The following is a 19,213-nucleotide window of genomic DNA, read 5'->3' on the forward strand; positions in this document are numbered from 1 at the left end:
TATAAAGAGGAAAGACTACCCTTATACCTGATCATGAGATCAGAGGGACAGTGAGAATAAGAAAGAGAAAAAAAGAGGAAACGCAAAGCAGCCAAATTATTTTGTTTGTACAGGCCTGGTCACCTCAAGCCACTTGCTTCCTACTCCTGACTTTCTCCTGTCATTCCCCTCCTTTCCTTTCCAGAACCAAGAACCAGCCACCTTTGTGACATCACTTCTACCGCTAAGCAACAGGTCTAGGGTTCTCCTCACCCTGTGAGCCCTAGGAGAACGTCAACCCAAGGTGCTCCAAGAAGGAGGCTCTGCTGCAGAGGGAAAGAGGGGGAGGACAGGCATGCTGCAGCTGGTCGTGGATTCAGCTACGATTAACCCACCCCTCAGCCCCCCACCCAGACCCTGTGTGACTGCCTACTTCCGAGGTGAGAGCCAGACACCGGGATGGGAGAGACCAGCCCCAAGAAGCAACATGTATTCGGTGAAAAAATAGACTTCCTGGGGCCTAAAAGATGCCCTGTATTACAGAAAGGCAGAGTAGATATCATCCAGTTCTTTTGAAACTTAACTTTATTGCCATTATTTCTCCTGTGAGGACATCTCTGCTTCTCATTTTTTCCAGGGGAATGGCTACGGGAAAAAGAGAAGATAAATACTTTCCAAGATGCTTCTGTGAACTAGGGCTGTGCCACACATTGAGGTTTAAAAAAAAAAGAAAGAAAAAGTACCTGCTTCACAGGCTTGATGTGAGGATTTTTAAAAAGATAATGTATGTACAGCTCTTATATAACCTCCTATAGTAACTGTTGGTTCCTGTAAGTGACCTTTACAGCCATCAAAGTCTTTTCAAGAACATAGCGATTTTTGCTCCTCACAACAATCCCATGAGGCAAATGAGGCAAGATTTATTGTCTCCATTTTTTATAGGTAAGGGAAAAAATGTCCAAGAAGGTTGGCAGGGGTGGGGGATGGTGAAAGGATTTGGGAGACAACATGAAAAGAAATCAAGGGTATCTCCAGAACACAGAGCTGGGAGTGGGAATGGAGGAAGGGCAAGAAAATTGACAGTCTGCTGGTGGCAAGCAGAGGGAGGTGGATAATGGCGAATGAGGTTTCCCAGCATGTGTGGGGACTGAGAAAATTGGGGCTGAGAGAAAGAAGGCACAGTTGTTTCTGTAACAAATATGGAGTAAAGAATGAAGTTCCTTAATTTTTTTCTGTGCTCACTGGGCGTGACAATACCCCTTGGAGAATGGACATTTGGGATTCTAGGCTCACAGGGCAATCCATATGTGTTTATGTCCCCAGATTTAGAGAGGCATAGTGGACATTCCATGTGTCTGCCGTGAGCCAGGGAACAGGCTGAGTCTGAGCCGCCTTTCCTACCATCCCATGGATGTGATCTTTCTCCTCCTAGAAATACCTCTTATAAAGATGCCTAAGTCCCGGACTCTTGGGTTTGCCCAGAGATTTACCTATAAATCCTTATTACTGAATGATATTTTTTATTCCCTTTTTACCTTTCTGAACCCCTTTTCCCTCATATAGCATCCACTACCCTGTACCCCTCCTGACTTCCTCACAGGTGCATGCTTGCACACACTTTGTCTCTCCCTCTTCTGCATTCTTTCCTTGGGAAGAATCTCTAAGTAGTTGAGCAATTTAGAGGTTCTTTGCAGGGCTATGGGCTGTTCTTTGCCAAAGATATTTATGGATGAGGAACTTTTAACCCATTAGAGATGTTTTGGCATGTCTTAGGGTCCACTAGGCTTTGTACTCTGGTAACAAATAAACCTTGAGATCTCAATGCCTTAACACAGTGAAAGTTTACCTCCTATACCAAATCCTGCATCAAGGGGGCAGTCATCTCAGTGGCTCCCCCAAGCAGTGGTTTAGGGACCAACTCACTGCTCGTGGCTGCAGTCATCCTGGCACCACCCTGCCCATAGATGGTGAGGATGGTTGTGTGGAGCAGGGAGAGGAAAAGCATCATGGGAGATTTTTAGGAGCTAGTCGTGGCAGTGGTGAAAATCACTCCCACATTGCATTGGCCACAGTGAGTCTCCAGATACCACCTGGCTGCAAGATGGCTAGGAACTACATTCCAGGGAAGAAAATGAAGTGAACGCATTATCTGTCATGTCAGATGATGTTACCCTTACAAAAAGTGAAAATTCTGAAATCCCCAGAGTAAGAATCCATGTCATACCACATCTGCCAACATGGACTCAAAGTGTTCCTGGAGTTCTCCCTCTCTTTACCACACTTAAACCTAGACTTTGAATTATTTCCTACCACCAGTGACACCCCTTGGTCTCTTTGCAGATATCAAGAGGAGAACTCATGAAGCGGAAGGGAATAACCCCATATGGAATGAGGTAAACCCATCAGGACAAACGCAAAAGAAGCAATGACTACCCCAAGAGTGAGGTTGGGTCCTAGCTATGCTCAGAATTCTAGGGAGAGGCCAGGGAGCAGCATTAGCTTTCCCCAAGGGCATCTGGGCCTGAGAGTAGCCCCCGAGCTGATATGGCTGTGCAGGCCTGAGGGCCCATAGCTGTTCTTGGCCCTTCTCCACTCTGGGGATGGACCATATTAGGGCCCATCTTGTCCAACCTGGTGGTCCTGATGTTCCCAGAAACCTGAAGCAGGGACAGGTCTCCCTTGAGGGAGGTTCTCCAGTTCAAGAGAAACACAGCCTGTTCCCTGCATCTTTCCTTATTTTCTGGGAGGTTGGGAAGGAGAAGGTGGAGGAAGGATGCTGACCTCTCTGTGCCTCCCACAGACCCTGATCTGGTACCTCTGGGACTGCCCCCTACAAAATGACTCTTTTCTGCAAATCATCCTTCGGGACGTGGGCGCAGCAAAGAAAGACAGGTGAGGCAGAGAAAGGCAGGAGGTTGTCTCTCTGACCAAAGCTACAGCACTTGCTGCAATTCCTGGCTCGAATCCATAACTCACTCAGGTGGCATAGACAAGAATCCACTCCAGCCAACTAATGGGACCAAAAAAAAAAAAAAAAAAAAAAGTGGAGGTGGGGTGTATGGGAGGGTGTTGGGGCTGGGAGGGCAGAGCAATCAGAATCAGGAACCTAGGAAGCCAGGGGCAGTTCTGCCTCTTTTGAAGCCACAGGCTCTTAAATCTCTGCATCTCTCTGTCCAATCCTGGATTCCTATCATGGCCCCACTCTAGTGCCCAGCAGAGACCAACACCCAACTGAGACTGAATCTATAGCATCCCAAGTCAAAATTCCTAAGACGGAGAACCTGATTGGGCCAGCTTCTATCAGATGTCCCATCCCTTGTCCAATTGGTGGTTACTTGGGACTGTTGCCATTCAAGAGTAGTGTGGGAGAAGAACTCCTGGGAAGGGGCTGAGCAGGGCAGAGCCAGTAACTGGGCCACATACTTCTCAGAGCCCCAAAGTCATTCTCAGAGATGTGAGAGCCCTAAATCTTCTGCTGGGTTCTCTACATCATTGTGTCCTTCCTGCAGCCTCTCTCCGTGGGCAGCACAGCCCGTAGCAGAGAGAACCCTCTCTAGATAAAGTCATGCCTGGGACAGAAGACACCCTGTCCCCTGACTTTGGATCTCATACATGTTCTTCTTCTCCCCAGATTCATTGGGCTGGCCACAATACTGCTCCAGCCCTTGGTGAAAAAACCAAGTGAGGTCCTTTCTTTGAAGGACTTGAACCTGCTTAACCATCTCATGCAATCCACAGATGTGAGTTGGACCCCAGGAACAGTGGCTGGCAGAGCAGGGGCAGCCAGTGAAGCTAGGTGACTCCACATTAGCAGAGGCCCAGTGACCCCACCAGAGAGCACTTCCTTTCCTAGGAGGCCTCATCACACTGCCAGCATCTCCCTGACCCCCCCTATCCCACTATCCATCCACCCACCCACCCTCCTACCCTATATCCATCCTTTTAGATTGATTAGTCGATTGTCCATTGGATGACAGCACCTGTGTTAGGCCTGGGATACAAAACTGAATGAAGACCATGGTCCATTAGAGTAAGCACACTCACAGTGACAGTGCTCCAGCACAAGGGTCAGGAAGGCTAGGTCACTGGGGACAGGAGGAAGTGAATGATTCCGTGTGGGAGGTCAAAGAAGGCTTCACAGAGGGCATGATTAAGGTAAATGGAAACAAGCAAAGACCAACCAGAGGAGGAGAAGCAAAAGCTATTTATGCAGAACTGGCTAGAGCAGCAGTATCAGCCACCATCATTCGCATTTTGGCAGAGACTCAAAGGCAGACAGAGGAGGGGAGAAGCTGTACAGTGGAAGCAGGGAAGGCTCCCAGTGTGCCCTGATAGGAAGCCATTGGTCAGGGGAAGCTGTAAGTGGACCAACTAGAAGCCAGGCATCCCATGTGATTGCTTAGGGGTGTGTATTTGGCTTTCTCTGGTTGGTCCTGAGTGGGAAGAAGGGACAAAAATTAGGGAAGCTGTCAGTTGTGAATCAAGTCCTCTATCAGTCGAGGCCACACAATTGGGGCCAATTGTGACAGAGGCTATTGTTTGAGGCATACTCTGACTTCTACAGGCTGACTTAGAACAGGCTGGCGTCCTGGATGGGTTATTGCAGATTTGTTGGGCTGATTTCCTGAATTGCTGGTTGCAGACTGTGTGTCAGAGTTCCATTTTTATAAGGTCTGGTCATTGTCCATTTGTTTATTCAGTTTCTCAAGGGGCATAAGTTTGCAACACAGACGGGTAAGGAAGAGAATCCTAGACAAGGGTGTGAGGTACATGGGTGAAGGCTGGAGAGACAGAAAGGCAGGCTGTTGGTTCGGGAAGGGTAGGTTGCTGCACTGCTGGGACACAGGGGTTGGGAGGATGTGAAGGTGGTGGTGGGAGAGCTGAGTCTAGCTGGGACCAGGGGCCAGAGGTGAAGGGCTTTATGGTCTATGCTGGTGAGTTGTGATTTTACTCTGATCGGTTAGGACACTTTTTAGGGGGCAATTCTGGCAATGGTCTAGAGGTAGGATGAGTGTAGTCAGAGCACTTGGAGGCAGGAGGTCAATTAAGAGGAATTTGCAAGAGGGGCGCCTGGGTGGCTCAGAGGGTTAAAAACCTCTGCCTTCGGCTTAGGTCATGATCCCAGGGTCCTGGGATCAAGCCCCACATCAGGCTCTCTGCTTCACGGGGAGCCTGCTTCCTCCTCTCTCTCTGTCTACTTCTCTGCCTACTACTTGTGATCTCTGTCTGTCAAATAAATAAATAAAATCTTTTAAAAAAAAAAAAAGAGGTATTTGCAGGAGTCCTCTCCCGAGATCAGAAGATGTTGAGCTAGCAGAAGAGCTGTTGGCATCAGTGGTTCTGGGCTGGCCCCAAGGCACCTCTCCCTCTCTTCCCCACTCTGCTGTACCTCCTTGTCACCACCACTGCTTCATGTCTCCAAACTTAGCCAGGCTGGGCAAGTTTCCAGTGTTAGGACTTGACCAAGGATTGCAAGATCTGGCTTACAGCCCCCCTGCCTTTGCCTTGCAGTGCACTGTCACCCTACATGTGACCCTTGCGAGAAAACAGTATGCATCGAAATTAGGTATGTCCTTGGGACTTACCCCTGTTCGTCACCAAACATAGCTGGATAGGCTCTTTGGGACCTTTGGGACCTATGCCTTGAGGCCTACAAAAGGACTGTGACCAGGTTAAGGTCTAGAGGCCAATCTCCAGATACCTGGCTGAGTTTTCCACTTGTCGTCTCTAGACATAAGGCCAAGCCTCCAGTGGGCTGCAGAGGGAAGCAAAGATGGCCATTTCCAAGAACCCTCATGTGTAGAGTGTGGGGCCCAGGGTTACTGAGGGTAAGAAGGGGCCCATGGGAATGTTCTGGGGAGGATATGTGCCCCTTTCAGGACTTCTAGGCCATGGTTTTAGTCAGAAGCTAGTCAATGGGGATAGAACAATGAAATGGGCATAATGGCTCAAAGCGTCCCTAACGTAGCCTCTGAGGGCCCACCCAGATTGTGTTTCCCCAGGTGATGACGACCTCCTGGGCCCAAGTGCCCAAGAGGTGGCCAGGCGGAAACTGATGGTCCCTGGTTCCGGCATGCCCATGGCTCTGTCCTCGAAGCCTCAGCACTTTCAGGTGAGGATTCGGGGCTGATTTACCTGACACTCTCATTGTGATCCCAAACTGTCCCTGTCTCTCTGCAAAGTCGTGGCAGAGGACCAGAGCTACAGGTCCTCAGAGCCTCACTGCTTCCCCTGCTCCTCCTGGGCATTTCTGAGCCACTTCTGCAGGAAAGGGAAGCTAGAGACAGCTTCGGGGCGGCCACAGGAGACACTGTTGGCTGTATGTATACCAATAGGCCCTGGCAAATGCTGGGGAGGCAGAATGAAAGACCTGGAAGAGTCCTCAGGATTGTTGGCAACACAAGGCTAGCCATGTGCCGGGCAAAATGAGCTGTATGGGAAGGGCTGAGGAGAGTTCCCGCTATGACTTCTGGAACCCTCATCCCATGGCTCAGCAACTTCCCTCTGATCTGTAACTTGTAACCCAATATTTCTGCTACACCTTCACCTGCTCTCCAGCCTGCCACCTGCCAAGGAGACTGGGTGTCATTCTTGACTGCATTCTTCCTCACCCTATCCCCTGCATCCAGTCAATGGCCAAGTCCTAGCTCTTAATATCACCCAACTGTCCCCACCTCTCCATCACCACTTCACTTCCTTGACCTGAGCCACCACCATCACGTCCCTGGACCACTCATAAGTTCTTCCTAAATTCCCAGCCTCCAGCTTCTCCTGTCCATCCTTCAGCCAATGGGGTCTTTCAAATATGTCATTCTTATCATGCCATGCACCTGCTTAAAAATGAGGATACCCAGGGCACCTGGGTGGCTCAGTGGGTTAAAGCCTCTGCCTTCGGCTCAGGTCATGATCCCAGGGTCATGGGGCTCTCTGCTCAGCAGGGAGCCTGCTTCCCCCTCCCTCTCTGCCTGCCTCTCTGCCTACTTGTGATCTCTCTCTCTGTGTCAAATAAATAAATAAAATCTTAAAAACAAACAAACAAACAAACAAAACTGGGAAAGATTAGACTTCATTTCTGTATTCTGTAACAAGCCCATTGCAATTGAAAACCACTAAGTAACACAAGATGAAAAGAACAAAGCAGTGGAGGGGACAGTTCCCAGAAGAGGAAAAGAGAAGGAGCCATGGTCTTCCTAGAACTTACCTTCAGTTAGGAGGAGTCCAGTTCGCTGTGGGTCTCCTTCCACCCCAGTAGATGCCTCTTATCAGAACACTTTGCTCTTTTAGAGATGAGCCCCTGTTGAAGAAGGGGGCCCAGACCCCTACCTCAGGTGCCCCCATATTCCCCCCATAGGTCCGAGTGAAGGTATTTGAAGCCCGACAGCTCATGGGCAACAACATCAAGCCGATGGTGAATGTGGTCATTGGAGGCTACCAGTACAACACGCGGATCAAGATGGGAAACAACCCTTTCTTCAACGAGGTGGGCTGCACGTGCCCTTCAGAACTGAATGGGGCATTTGGGCCAAGGGGGGCAGCCAGGGGCTAGCTGGGGGCTGGGCATTTCCTGCAGGCATCAGGCAAGCTTGCTTCTTCAACAAACATTGGCTGAGCATTTACAGAGGGCCAAGAACTGCTTGGCACTGAGAATACAGACAAAATCATTTGAAACCTCCCATTGGAGGAGCCAGTAGTCTTTGGGGTGGTGGGGGGATTGGCCTGTGAACACATAGACTATGATAATGGTGCAAAACTGGGGTTAACAGATCTGGGGGCACTGTTAATGCAGGCCCAGACCATTACATCTTGCCACTGCTGAAGCCCTAAGCTATAGCATTGGGCTGATCATAGTTGGAAGTCCATAAATACTCACTGAATTAATTGGTAAATAGGCCAATAGATAATAGCATGGTGAGAGTAGGGAGGAATGGGGAGACTCAGGAAGAGCTTCCAAAACCTTGAAGGAAGAGTCTAGCAGGGAAAGAGGGACATCATGGAGAAAGAAAATTCAGGAAAAAGCAATAGTGTCTTCAGAAGCCTAGAAACAAGAAGTAGCAGAACTTAGCAGAACAGTAGATATGGCGCGGTCAGAGGGAAGGCTGCAGAATGCACTAGGACCCTGTCACAGATGGCACTTGGGAACCATGGAGGGAGTTTAGGAGGAGAGTGATGGGGCTAGGTTTACATTTAGAAAAGATGGTTCTGGCTCAGGAGAGGCTGGAGGTGCAGTGGACTGATAGGGCAATCTAGAAGGAGACAGAGGCTCGGGTCTGTATCCCAGGCAGCTAGCTGGACCTTGAGCTGCTCTTGATAGATGCTCCTGGAATCCCCTGCCCCTGCGCTTTACCCTAGCAGAAACCCCTCCAGGAGCCTGGCAGGCCCCTGCTTCTGGAGGAGGAGCATGAGCATGAAATGGGCAAGAGCTGGAGAAGAAGCATTCTAGTCTGAGCCTTCAGGCTAACCGAGTCCTTGGGTGAAGTGGTGGAAGGAATATCATCCAACCCCTACCTCCTTTCCCTCTGCTTCAGATCTTCTTCCAGAATTTTTATGAGGTACCTGCTAAGTTATTTGATGAGACCATCTTGATCCAGGTGAGGAGCCAAACAAGGTAGGCCCACCTTCTTATCCCATCTCAATTCTGGAAAGGACTTCATCGTCCCCACCCCACTGTTAGAGCCAGTCACTTCAGATGATCCTTCTGACCACACACAGCCTCTACCTCCTTTGTCACTCCCCAGCAGCCCAGACTCCCCATTCATCCATTTAACAAATCTTATGGAATCCCAACTATTAGACCCTAAGATGGGCCCCGAAGGGAAGAAAATAGCCCTTCCCATGTGCCGGGATTCCCATGCCACCAAAGGATCCTCAAATTTCCCCTCAACATGGGACATTCCATTCCCCAACCAGTGGGACCTCGGTAGCTATGATGAACGTGTTTATCAGGTGCCTTCTATGTGCCCAGCACAGGGCTAAGGAGAACAAGAGGGCTTCCCCCTTGAAGAGTATGCATGGTCTTGGGAACACAGGGACATGGTAAACGATCAGGACAGCAGGTAGTGGAGAAAGTTGAGTGCAACACTTTGCTTTGGGCTGATCTTCTGGTTCATCAAATGAATTGGACCCTCTGATCAATCTCCTCATCAGTAGAAGGGAACTAAAATTCTGAATCTCACAGGGTATTAAGAAATCAATAAGAATTAGAAGGGAAAACCTTTGTGGAAGCATGAGTCACTAGGAAGTATTGAGCAAATCCTAGAGAATCCCTGTAAGTCCTCCCACAGAGGTGGGAGAAATGGGGGAGGTGAGTAACTGAGATCTTTCTGCAGGTGATGAATTCCACACTGATGAGATTCAACTCAGAGATCGGGAGATTCCAAGTGAGCCCTGGATGAAGGAGGAGGTTTGGTGAAACAGTTATAGAGACCCACCATGGGCTCTATGCCCAATTTTAGGGGCAAAAACTTAAATTTTCAGGCAGAAATATCCAGATTTGGATCCACCTATGAAATGGGTTGATTTAAACAAGTTGTTCAGAACATCTACTTCCTCATCAGTACAATGGAATTGATGCTATTCTCAAAGTACAGAGTCCTTGTAAGGATGAAAGTGTGTACCATTTATGAAAGAGCTGGGTGCCATGTCGAATTCCCCACACTTAAATACTATCGGCACACTTCAAATCTCTGCCTCCAGGAAATGGAAGCAGAAAATCCAAAAAGGCAGAGAAACACAGAGAAAATTGCCGCCTATGAGAATAGAATAAAAATGTTTGCTTTGGGGGTGCCTGGGTGGCTCAGTGGGTTAAAACCTCTGCCTTTGGCTCAGGTCGTGATCCCAGGGTCCTGGGATCAAGTCCGGCATCGGGCTCTCTGCTCAGCAGGGAGCCTGCTTCCTCCTCTCTCTGCCTACCTCTCTGCCTACTTGTGATCTCTGTCTGTCAAATAAATAAATAAAATTTTTAAAAAAATGTTTGCTTTGGAAAGACACAGGCTGAGAGAGGAGGAAAGTTGACACAGTCATGAAGGACTAATAAAGATTCTCCAGATTCAGGAAGATTGGGAAAAGGTAGGGTCAGATTAAACACAGGACGCTCTAATAGATACTTTTTAAATATAAGGATGCCCCAAATATTGCATGGATTCTCACAAAATATTGCAGGGAACCTACATATACTAAAAATTAAGTCGTCATTTATCTGTGGTTCTTACTTAAGTGGGCATCTATATTTTTATTTGCCAAATCTGGCAACCCCTGAAAAAAGCTTCCACCTTGGGAAAGGCACATTTAGGACAAATCAAAGTAAGGTTTCTTTCTCACAACTTGTAATAAGCACGTGAAGAGTCATGACCTGTCCCTTAAAGAAGCAGCATAAGCAGGGCACCTTGGTGGCTCAGTGGGTTAAGCATCTACCTTCAGCTCAGGTCAGGATCTCAGAGTCTTGGGATTGAGCCCCACATGGGGCTCTCTGCTCAGTGGGGAGCCTGCTTCTCCCTCTCCCTCTCCCTCTGTACTCTCTGTCTCTCTCTCTCGATTAAATAAATAAAATCTTTTTTAAAAAGGGGGGCGGTGCTTAGAGATTGTGAGATTCCAGAGAGGTTAGGAAGCAGGAGGTTAAAATTGTTCTGCTCTCAGAGACCACTGCACAATTTCCAGAAGTGACCAGTGGTATGAACTGTTAAATAAGTTACAGACATGAGGGGCACCTGGGTGGCTCAGTCTATTAAGCATCAGACTCTTGATCTCAGCTCAGATTGTGATCTCAGTGTTGTGAGATCGAGGCCCACATTGGGCTCTGTGCTCAGCAGGGAGATTCTTGCTTGAGATTCTCTCTCTCCCTCTCCCTCTGCCCCTCTCTGGCCCCCACCTCTGTCTCTCAAATAAATTAATTAATTAAATATTTTAAAAAATAAGTCAAAGACATGAGAGAAAGTGAACCTTTTTAAACAACCACTTCTTTGGAAAATTTCAAAAATACACAAAAGCAGAGATAATAGTATCCTGAGTTCCCACATCCCAGTCACTCAACTTCACTAATTCATTGTCAGTGTTGTTTTGTCTACACCACCCGCTGGGTTACTTTGAATCCCATCTCAGATATCATATCATTTTATTTTTAAATACTTCAGTATATATTTCTAGAATGTAAAGATTTTTATTAAGCATAATCATATGTAATTATCACATTTCAAAACCTTTCCAATTCCTGGATAACATTAAATACTAACCAATGTTCAAATTCCCCTAATTATCTTATGAATTCCCTTCACGGTTTGTTCAAGTTAAGATGCAGACTAGGCACATACATTGCAGCTGGTTAAAATGTATTTTTAGGTCTCTCTGATTCTGTGGGTCCTGCCCATTTTTTCTCCCTCATAATTTGCTAAAGAAACTGGATAGTTTGTCCTGTAGAGTTTTCCTCCAGTCTGGATTTTGTGGACTGCATCTCCAAAAGATCATTTCACACGTCACTTTGCCCAGCTGTGTGCTGTCTAGAGGCTTGCCAGATTTGGGTCCATTATTTGGCAAAATGACTTCAGTGGGAGGCACAGAACGACTGTTGGTCTCTCTTTTTATGTTGTTAACAGCCACTGACGATCACTGACAATCATTGCTTCATTAGGGGTGTCTGGGTTTGGTTGGGTTTGGTTTGGTACAATTGACATAGAATTAATTACACATGATTTAAGATGCATAATTTGATACATTTTAAAATGTGTGTTTTCCTGGAAACCATCATCACAAGCAAGATAACAAATGTATCTGCCACATCTATCATCCCCAAAAGTTTCCTGGTGCCCCTTTGTTATTCTCACCCTCATCTCTCATCCCTATCCTACTCCCTCCCACCCCCAGGCAGCCACTGCTCTGCTTTCTACAACTATAGCTTCATTTGCCTTTTCCAGAATTTTATATAAATGGGGCAATAGAGCACGGACCCTTTTTTGTTTGGCTTCCGCATAATTATTCTGAGATTCATCCATGTTCATTGCACCTGTCAATAATTCATTCCTTCTCATCGCTGAGGAGTCCATTTACAGATTTATCCCAGTTTGTTTAACCACTTGTCTGTTGATGAACATTAGCTCATTTTCAGTTTTTGAATGTTACAGTAAAACTGCTATAACAGGGATGTACGAATCTTAATTTAATTTCTCTTGGATAAATATGTAGAAATGGATTGAGTAGCTCATACATTAGGTGTGTGTTTAACTTTTAGAGAAACTTCCTAACCATTTTTATCCCAACAATTCCAGCCTTTATCATTTTATATTCCCACCACCAGTGTGTGCTAGAGTTGCCATTGCCCCCCATTCTCATCAACACTTCACGTAGTCCATCTTTTTTACTTTAGCCATTCCAATTATATGTAGAGCTATCTCACTATGATTTTAATTTACACTTCTCTAATGACTAGTGGTGTTGAGCATTTTCCGTGTGCTTATTCGTCATCTACATATTTTCTTGGTTGAATTGTGTGTTCAGATCTTTTGTTCATTTGGGACGCCTGGGTGGCTCAGTCCGTTAAGCATCTGACTCTTTCGACTCAGGTCGTGATCTCACGGGTCATGGGATCTAGCCCCGCATCGAGCACCTTGCTCAGCTGGGAGTCTGCTTGAAAGATTGCCTCCCTCTGCCCTTCCCCCTACTCTCTCTCTCTCAAAATTAAATAAACAAATCTTCAAATCTTTTGCTCATTTTCATTGGGTCATTTTCTTACTACTCGGTTTTGAAATTTTCTTATATATTCAGGATACAAGTACTTCAGTCCTGTACCACATCCCTCAGGCCTCAGGCAGAAACCTTCTCCCAGAGGAAAAGGGAAAGCCCATAGACTCTTTGCTAGCTCCTCCTTTGACCAGCCTCTTCCGCAGGATGGGAGACACCCTTCCCAACCCAGGGAAGAGCCAACACTGCGTGGGCCAGGTAGTGCTGTGTGGTGATTGAGAACCCTTTCAATCCAGACCTTCTCAAGTAATAGTTGTAAGACTTCAGGCCCTTCTCTCACACTGAGTATCCCCCTCTGCAGAGTGGAGGTGACAAAGGACCAGAGTGTAGGCTGTTGTAAAGAGTAAAGGAGTTCGGGCAGGGCGAGTTCTCAAGCATTGGTGGCTAATACTGTCAGTCCAGTACTGCTGTTTGTTGATATCGCAAATCTTGGCCAGAGACCCTAACTAATCTTTACTCTACTCTTGTCTTTTCAGACAGATATTGGGTTTATCTACTATTCTCCAGGTAGGTATCAGCTGTTGCAAGTATGTGTGCCTTCTAAGAAAAGCAGGCCAGTTGTCTAAACATTTCAAAATCCCTGTACGTTCAGCACATGAGAGGAAAGTATTAGAGGGTATGAATTATTTTCTGTATGATAATGTCTTTAAAACTCAAGGCATCCCTTTGGGTCAAATGCTCAACTTTTATTGCTACCTTGGTTTCCATTTCTAATTTTTGAGGGCAGTATTCAGAGACTGGCATTTGAGTAGAGGTTTCTGCTGTAACCATAGCATACAATCTGGCCATAACATACATAGTAGGTAAAGGTTGGAGCTTAGGGTTGGGGAAACTGCTTGCCTCTCTCAGACCAGGACAGTGACAACAACTGTAGGTTCCCAGGATGGAGAAGAGGGTTCTCTGTTTCCTAAAGGCAATTGCTGGCAGCATGGTGAGTGCACTACATTTGCCTATGAGTAGGAGTGACTCCCAATTTCCTCTGCTACTGTATGGGACCCAGAATATATGAGACCCATTTCTACACCCCTCTCCCACAGAAAGACTGGTTTCAGGGAAGAAGGATGGAGACTGGAGGCCAGTCTCCCATGGGCCCTCTGCCCCTTCAGGTCACACACTCATGAGGAAATGGTTAGGCCTCTGCCAGCCGAATGAACCCAACAGTGGTGTGAGAGGCTACCTGAAAGTCACCATCTGTGTCCTCGGTGTGGGAGACCAGGTTCTGGTGAGGCTGCCCTGACACCCCAGTGACATTTCCTACTGTGGCTGCTTCCATAGGGTGCCCCTGGGCCCTCAGAGAGGCCACTGATCTTCACATGCTTTAATTGCCTGCGTGTCACTTGAGGGTTGGCCACCCCTCCCCTGTACCAAGTGGAAAGCCGGGGAAGTCAAATCTGGTGGGTATGGCCATGACCATCCTATGACTCTACCCTGTAAGCTCTCTGGTCTCTGCAGGTAGATCAAGAGATGCCCTATGGGGCTGATGACACCACTACTGAGATCTTCAAGTCAACGGTGGTCCCAACCAATGTAGCCTACTTACAGTTCTTCATCTACTGCGCAGAGGATCTTCATCTCAGTTAGAGTCAGGGTAGCAGGGTGGGACTGACCCTGAGGTTCCCTACACAGTGGCACGGGGGATTCTCATGGGGCTTCCCTGTTCCATTTTTTTTTTTTTTATTTAAAATTTTTTTTAAGATTTGGGGCGCCTGGGTGGCTCAGTGGGTTAAGCCGCTGCCTTCGGCTCAGGTCATGATCTCAGGGTCCGGGGATCGAGTCTCTCCGAGTCTCGGGCTCTCTGCTCAGCAGGGAGCCTGTTTCCTCCTCTCTCTCTCTCTGCCTGCCTCTCTGCCTACTTGTGATCTCTCTCTCTGTCAAATAAATAAATAAAATCTTAAAAACATTAAAAAAAATTTTTTTTTAAGATTTTATTTACTTGACAGACAGAGATCACAAGTAAGCAGAGAGGCAGGCAGAGAGAGAGAGAGAGGAGGAAGCAGGCCTCCCGCCGAGCAGAGAGCCTGATGCGGGGCTCAATCCCAGGACCCTTTTGCAGAGCCAAAGGCAGAGGCTTTAACCTACTGAGCCACCCAGGCACCCCTCCCTGTTCCATTTTGATGCGAACCTAAGATTCAGGGACTGGGGAGAGGATGAGACTGAAATCCACCCAGATTTGTTTCATGAAGACTCCACAGATACTCTTTAAAATGGATCAAATGCCCCGACCTGTCTTTGATGCCTGGATGCAGACTCCCAGTTCCCTATGGCAGTGCCCACCCTCGCTGCCATTATGTACCATGACACATAGAGATAGAGTGGACATGGGAGAGGTCTGCCTGGGTAGGGGTGTAGTGTGGATGGTGAAGGGGTGTGAGTTGTTCTGTCACCTCTATGTGTCCTTCCCTTGAAAAAAAATGCTGCTGTCTTATAAATTTTATAACTTCTTGTTCACAGAGAAACAGCACTTAGCGAGTCCTGTGTTGGAGGTGGAACTAATTGGGGAAAAGGTAAGTGTAGCAAGGGTCTGAGATTTTGAGAAATTGTCACCTGGATAGTGTGTGAGGAAAGATGGAGTTGGTGGGCTCGACCCTTGGATTCTGATCTCAGGTCCTCCATCAGTGGGCTGAACCCCACTGGACCAGGAAGTCTTTGAAGATGGAGGCCATGGCTGAGTCACCCTGTGTCTGCAAGCTGGGCACAGAGCCCTGCAGGAGCAGATGCCCACTGAACACCTAATGTGCATGAAGGGCACGAATGAGTGAATGAAACAACATGTCTGCAAACAACACTGAAACGGTCACTGTCTTCTTGGGGGCTGGGTTTCTTCATCCAGAAATTGAAGGTTCTGGGCAAAAGAGTTGTTGACATCCCATGATCCTCTGTGAATAGAGAGTAGTATTTTCCAAAGTGTGCTGATGGATGGTCTGTGCAAAACAAGGATCCTATGTTCAAATTTGGGGAATGTTGGGTTAAGTTAAGTAGGTTTGTCTCAGAATTCATAAACCATTGTTTCCACCATATTCTACCTATTAGAAGCATCATTAAATCCAGCCCATATATACAGGGAGGGAAATTAATGTCTACCTTTCCAAGGAAGGTTTTCCAAAGGATTTGTGGACAAAACCACCACACTGAATGTGGTTTGCATGCTCAGGTCTAGGTGAGATGCTCTTGGGCAGTAGCTGGCACACAATTTCACAATTTTCAAAAAATGTTAATATCTCTGATTTTCTAGTATGTATTAAAAATGTATTAACCAGTACGTTTACAAATACAAATTTGTATTTTGTAACACAAACACAAAAATGTGTTAACCAGTATGTATTAACCAGTCCAACCAACCCTTGATTTCACTGACATGATTGCTTAGAATAGCGCCAGGTTTTTTTGTTTTTGTTTTTGTTTTTGTTTTTGTTTTAAAGATTTTATTTATTTATTTGACAGAGAGAAATTACAAGTACACTGAGAGGCAGGCAGAGAGAGAGAGAGAAGGAAGCAGGCTCCCTGCTGAGCAGAGAGCCTGATGCGGGACTGGATCCCAGGACCCTGAAATCATGACCTGAGCCGAAGGCAGCGGCTTAACCCACTGAGCCACCCAGGCGCCCCAGAATAGCGCCAGGTTTAAAAACGAAGTCAAGTTGATGCTTTGGAAAGGGGTATGCCATTGTGTACTATCATAGTCAGCATGGTTTTTGCTCACTTTTCTGTTGGTATAATAGTGTTTATCTAACAAAATCTATGTATATGCACTCATATATAAAGTTAGTAACCTTATGACTATTTAATAACAAAGTCAACTGAAAGATCATCTGAAGATAAGTAATAGGGAATCTGGATCTGGGCAGATATACAAAGGACTGATGTTGTACCTGAGGAGAGTTTGTCAAAATGTCTTTAGACCATTCCCATGATCAACCCTGTGCCAAGACAGCGTCCATCCCTGGGCAGGGCTGGAAGGGGTGGAAGGTGAGGTCTGTGGAGGGAGGAGGGGACAGGCTGACACACTGTTCTGGGATGTTCCTAGCTCAAGACAAATGTGCTGACTGAAACTGAGAACCCGATATGGAACCAGATCCTGACCTTCCAGATTCAGGTATTTGCTGTTCTATCTTTTCTTTTTTTCTTTTCTTTTCTTCTCAGAGAGAGAGAGCTGGGGAAGGGGTAGAGGGAGAAGAAGGGAGAGAGAGAGAGAATCCCACGTGGGCTCCACTCTCAGTGTGGAGCCTGGAGCCTAATACAGAGTTCGATCTTATGACCCTGAGATAATGACCTGAGCTGAAATCAAGAGTCAGATGCTTAACAGACTGAGCCCCCCAGGCACCCAGTCCTGTTCCACCTTGATCACTCTCCTCCTCCTGGCCCACAAATGAAAGGGAAGTTTTGGTGTGGAGGGGTGTGGAGGGAAGGTAGGGGCCAAGAAGCATGGGGTGAAGACAGTGGGGGGGCACCAGGGATGGGGGGGATCTGCCTGACAGGGAACATGAAGAAGCCCAGGACAGATTTCAGAAAACGTACTTTATTTGTCCAGTATTAAGAAATGAGTGGGGGGCACCTGGATGGCTCAGTCATTAAGCGTCTGCCTTCGGCTCAGGTCATGGTCCCGGCATCCTGGGATGGAGCTCCACATCAGGCTGCTTGCTCTGCAGGAAGCCTGCTTCTCCCTCTCTCACTACCACTGCTTGTGTTCCCTCTCTCGCTGTGCCTGTCTCTCTGACAAATAAATATATTAATAATAATAAATTTTTTTAAAAAATGAGTGGGCCAGGGGCACCTGGGTGGCTCAGTGGGTTAAGCCGCTGCCTTCGGCTCGGGTCATGATCTCAGGGTCCTGGGATCGAGTCCCGCATCGGGCTCTCTGCTCGGCAGGGAGCCTGCTTCCTCCTCTCTCTCTCTCTGCCTGCCTCTCTGCCTACTTGTGATCTCTCTCTGTCAAATAAATAAATAAAATCTAAAAAAAAAAAAAATTTTATTAAAAAAAAAATGAGTGGGCCATACAGCTGAACTTTCCCAAAAACCTAAATGTGTCTTTTACCTACATTATAAAACAAAACCAAAAAAATCATTTAAATCTACATTGTATTATGCATTTTCTTATCTTCTAGGCAAAGTGCCCTGGACATAATTATAGCTCTTTGTTAATGGCCTAGAGGTATTGTGGGAACATAGTATATGGGCTACATGGAGTATGGCTTTTTGTGCCTATACTAAACGGGTCCAAGTTGCTCTTCTTTGTGGGATTCTGTAGTCTGATTTCTATAGCTTTTCAGTCCTTCTCAGTCGCCTGTCAGTAATGTGGATGCCAGTCTTCTTAAATCCCTGGAAGAGACTTGGTTGCCTTTTGACTACATGTCAGGCTTCTAAGAACTGCATGTAGAAAGAGTATGCAATTCTGAGAGATAGCTTGAGCACTGTCATTAAGTATTAGTGCATAAAACTTTGTGTGGCTTCTATTTGGATACACAGAGAGTGTTTGCTTTCCTTATACCTTACATTTGTGTGACATAAAATCAACTCATGAGTTCCCCTCTACTCTCCTGGGACCCTCCTCCTTGCTAGAAACTTCCCTGGTCTGCCTCCTGATGAGGCATCATCTTTAACCCATTCTTCATAATCCCTACCTTCCTGAGTGATTTTATAGACTCTTAAAGTAGGGAGAGATTTTAAAAGGAGCCTAGTTTATCCCCTACCTTTGTTTCCTCCCACCTGTCTCCAGCTGTGATGAGGTTTGTGGCCGGGATCCTCAGATGCTCTGTGGCTGCTCAGAGCCTTGCAAGTCTTCCCCGATGTTCAACCGCCTTTAGGTTCAGAAACCAGTGGCACAGGTTGGGCCCTCCTTCATCCCTGAAAGAGGCCTTCCAACATTTAAAGATGTCCAAACACCCCTTGGGCCCTCATGCATTTCCCAAGTAACACAGTCTCCTAGGCTGGAGCTGTTTGGAAGATTGTGACTACGCTGTGGAAATGCAGCAGGCAGATGTGACCCTCACTCTGAGTGGCAGGATGACCACAGAGACAGTAGCATCTAAGGCCAGCCTGTTGGCACCCCAGCAAGGCAGGTTACAGGGGAAGCTCTACTGAAAATGGGTGTATGCTGGCTTACAATCCAAGGGCCCCAGAACAAGGACAGTCAAGATAAGGGACCGGGAAAGGGGAATAGAGTTCTCAACAGCGTGGATGAAAAGATGGTTCAGCCATAAATTTGAATGTGGAGGATTTATAATATTGGAGGACCAGGATGCCCTCCAGTGCCCATCTCTCCACTTCTAGGGAGCCTTTCCTCATTTCTTCTTAACCACTTGCTCAACTGGAAAGCCCTTCCCCTTTTCCACCCAAGCCCCCAGCTCCTTGGCAAGGGGAGAACAGACAAGTAGAAAGGACAATGGGAATTACTCTCAGCCATGCCTCAGGAAGTGCAGTGAGGAGAAGAGACCCCAACTGAGAGAATTCAGGTACCACTCAGGCCCCAGCAGCTCTGTTTTATACACAGATTGGTTTTTGTTTTCCTATTTGA

General features: G+C 47.0%; 1 protein-coding gene across 1 annotated transcript in view; it reads left to right on the forward strand.

Moving 5' to 3' along the window:
- The first annotated feature begins 264 nt into the window (after positions 1-264).
- FER1L5 (fer-1 like family member 5) overlaps positions 265-19,213 on the forward strand; it is a 56,082-nt gene continuing 37,133 nt past the window's right edge. Inside the window, exons 1-14 of the mRNA XM_059134355.1 lie at positions 265-419; positions 2,320-2,372; positions 2,780-2,871; positions 3,611-3,719; positions 5,491-5,572; positions 5,982-6,091; positions 7,331-7,459; positions 8,505-8,567; positions 9,306-9,356; positions 13,182-13,212; positions 13,812-13,927; positions 14,158-14,281; positions 15,157-15,209; positions 16,727-16,795. Coding sequence (XP_058990338.1) covers positions 335-419; positions 2,320-2,372; positions 2,780-2,871; positions 3,611-3,719; positions 5,491-5,572; positions 5,982-6,091; positions 7,331-7,459; positions 8,505-8,567; positions 9,306-9,356; positions 13,182-13,212; positions 13,812-13,927; positions 14,158-14,281; positions 15,157-15,209; positions 16,727-16,795 — 1,167 coding nt within the window. The 5' untranslated portion in view covers positions 265-334. The remainder of the gene's footprint in view (positions 420-2,319; positions 2,373-2,779; positions 2,872-3,610; positions 3,720-5,490; positions 5,573-5,981; positions 6,092-7,330; positions 7,460-8,504; positions 8,568-9,305; positions 9,357-13,181; positions 13,213-13,811; positions 13,928-14,157; positions 14,282-15,156; positions 15,210-16,726; positions 16,796-19,213) is intronic.

The sequence above is a fragment of the Mustela lutreola genome, chromosome 9 (genome assembly GCF_030435805.1).
Source record: "Mustela lutreola isolate mMusLut2 chromosome 9, mMusLut2.pri, whole genome shotgun sequence".
NCBI lineage: Eukaryota > Metazoa > Chordata > Mammalia > Carnivora > Mustelidae > Mustela > Mustela lutreola.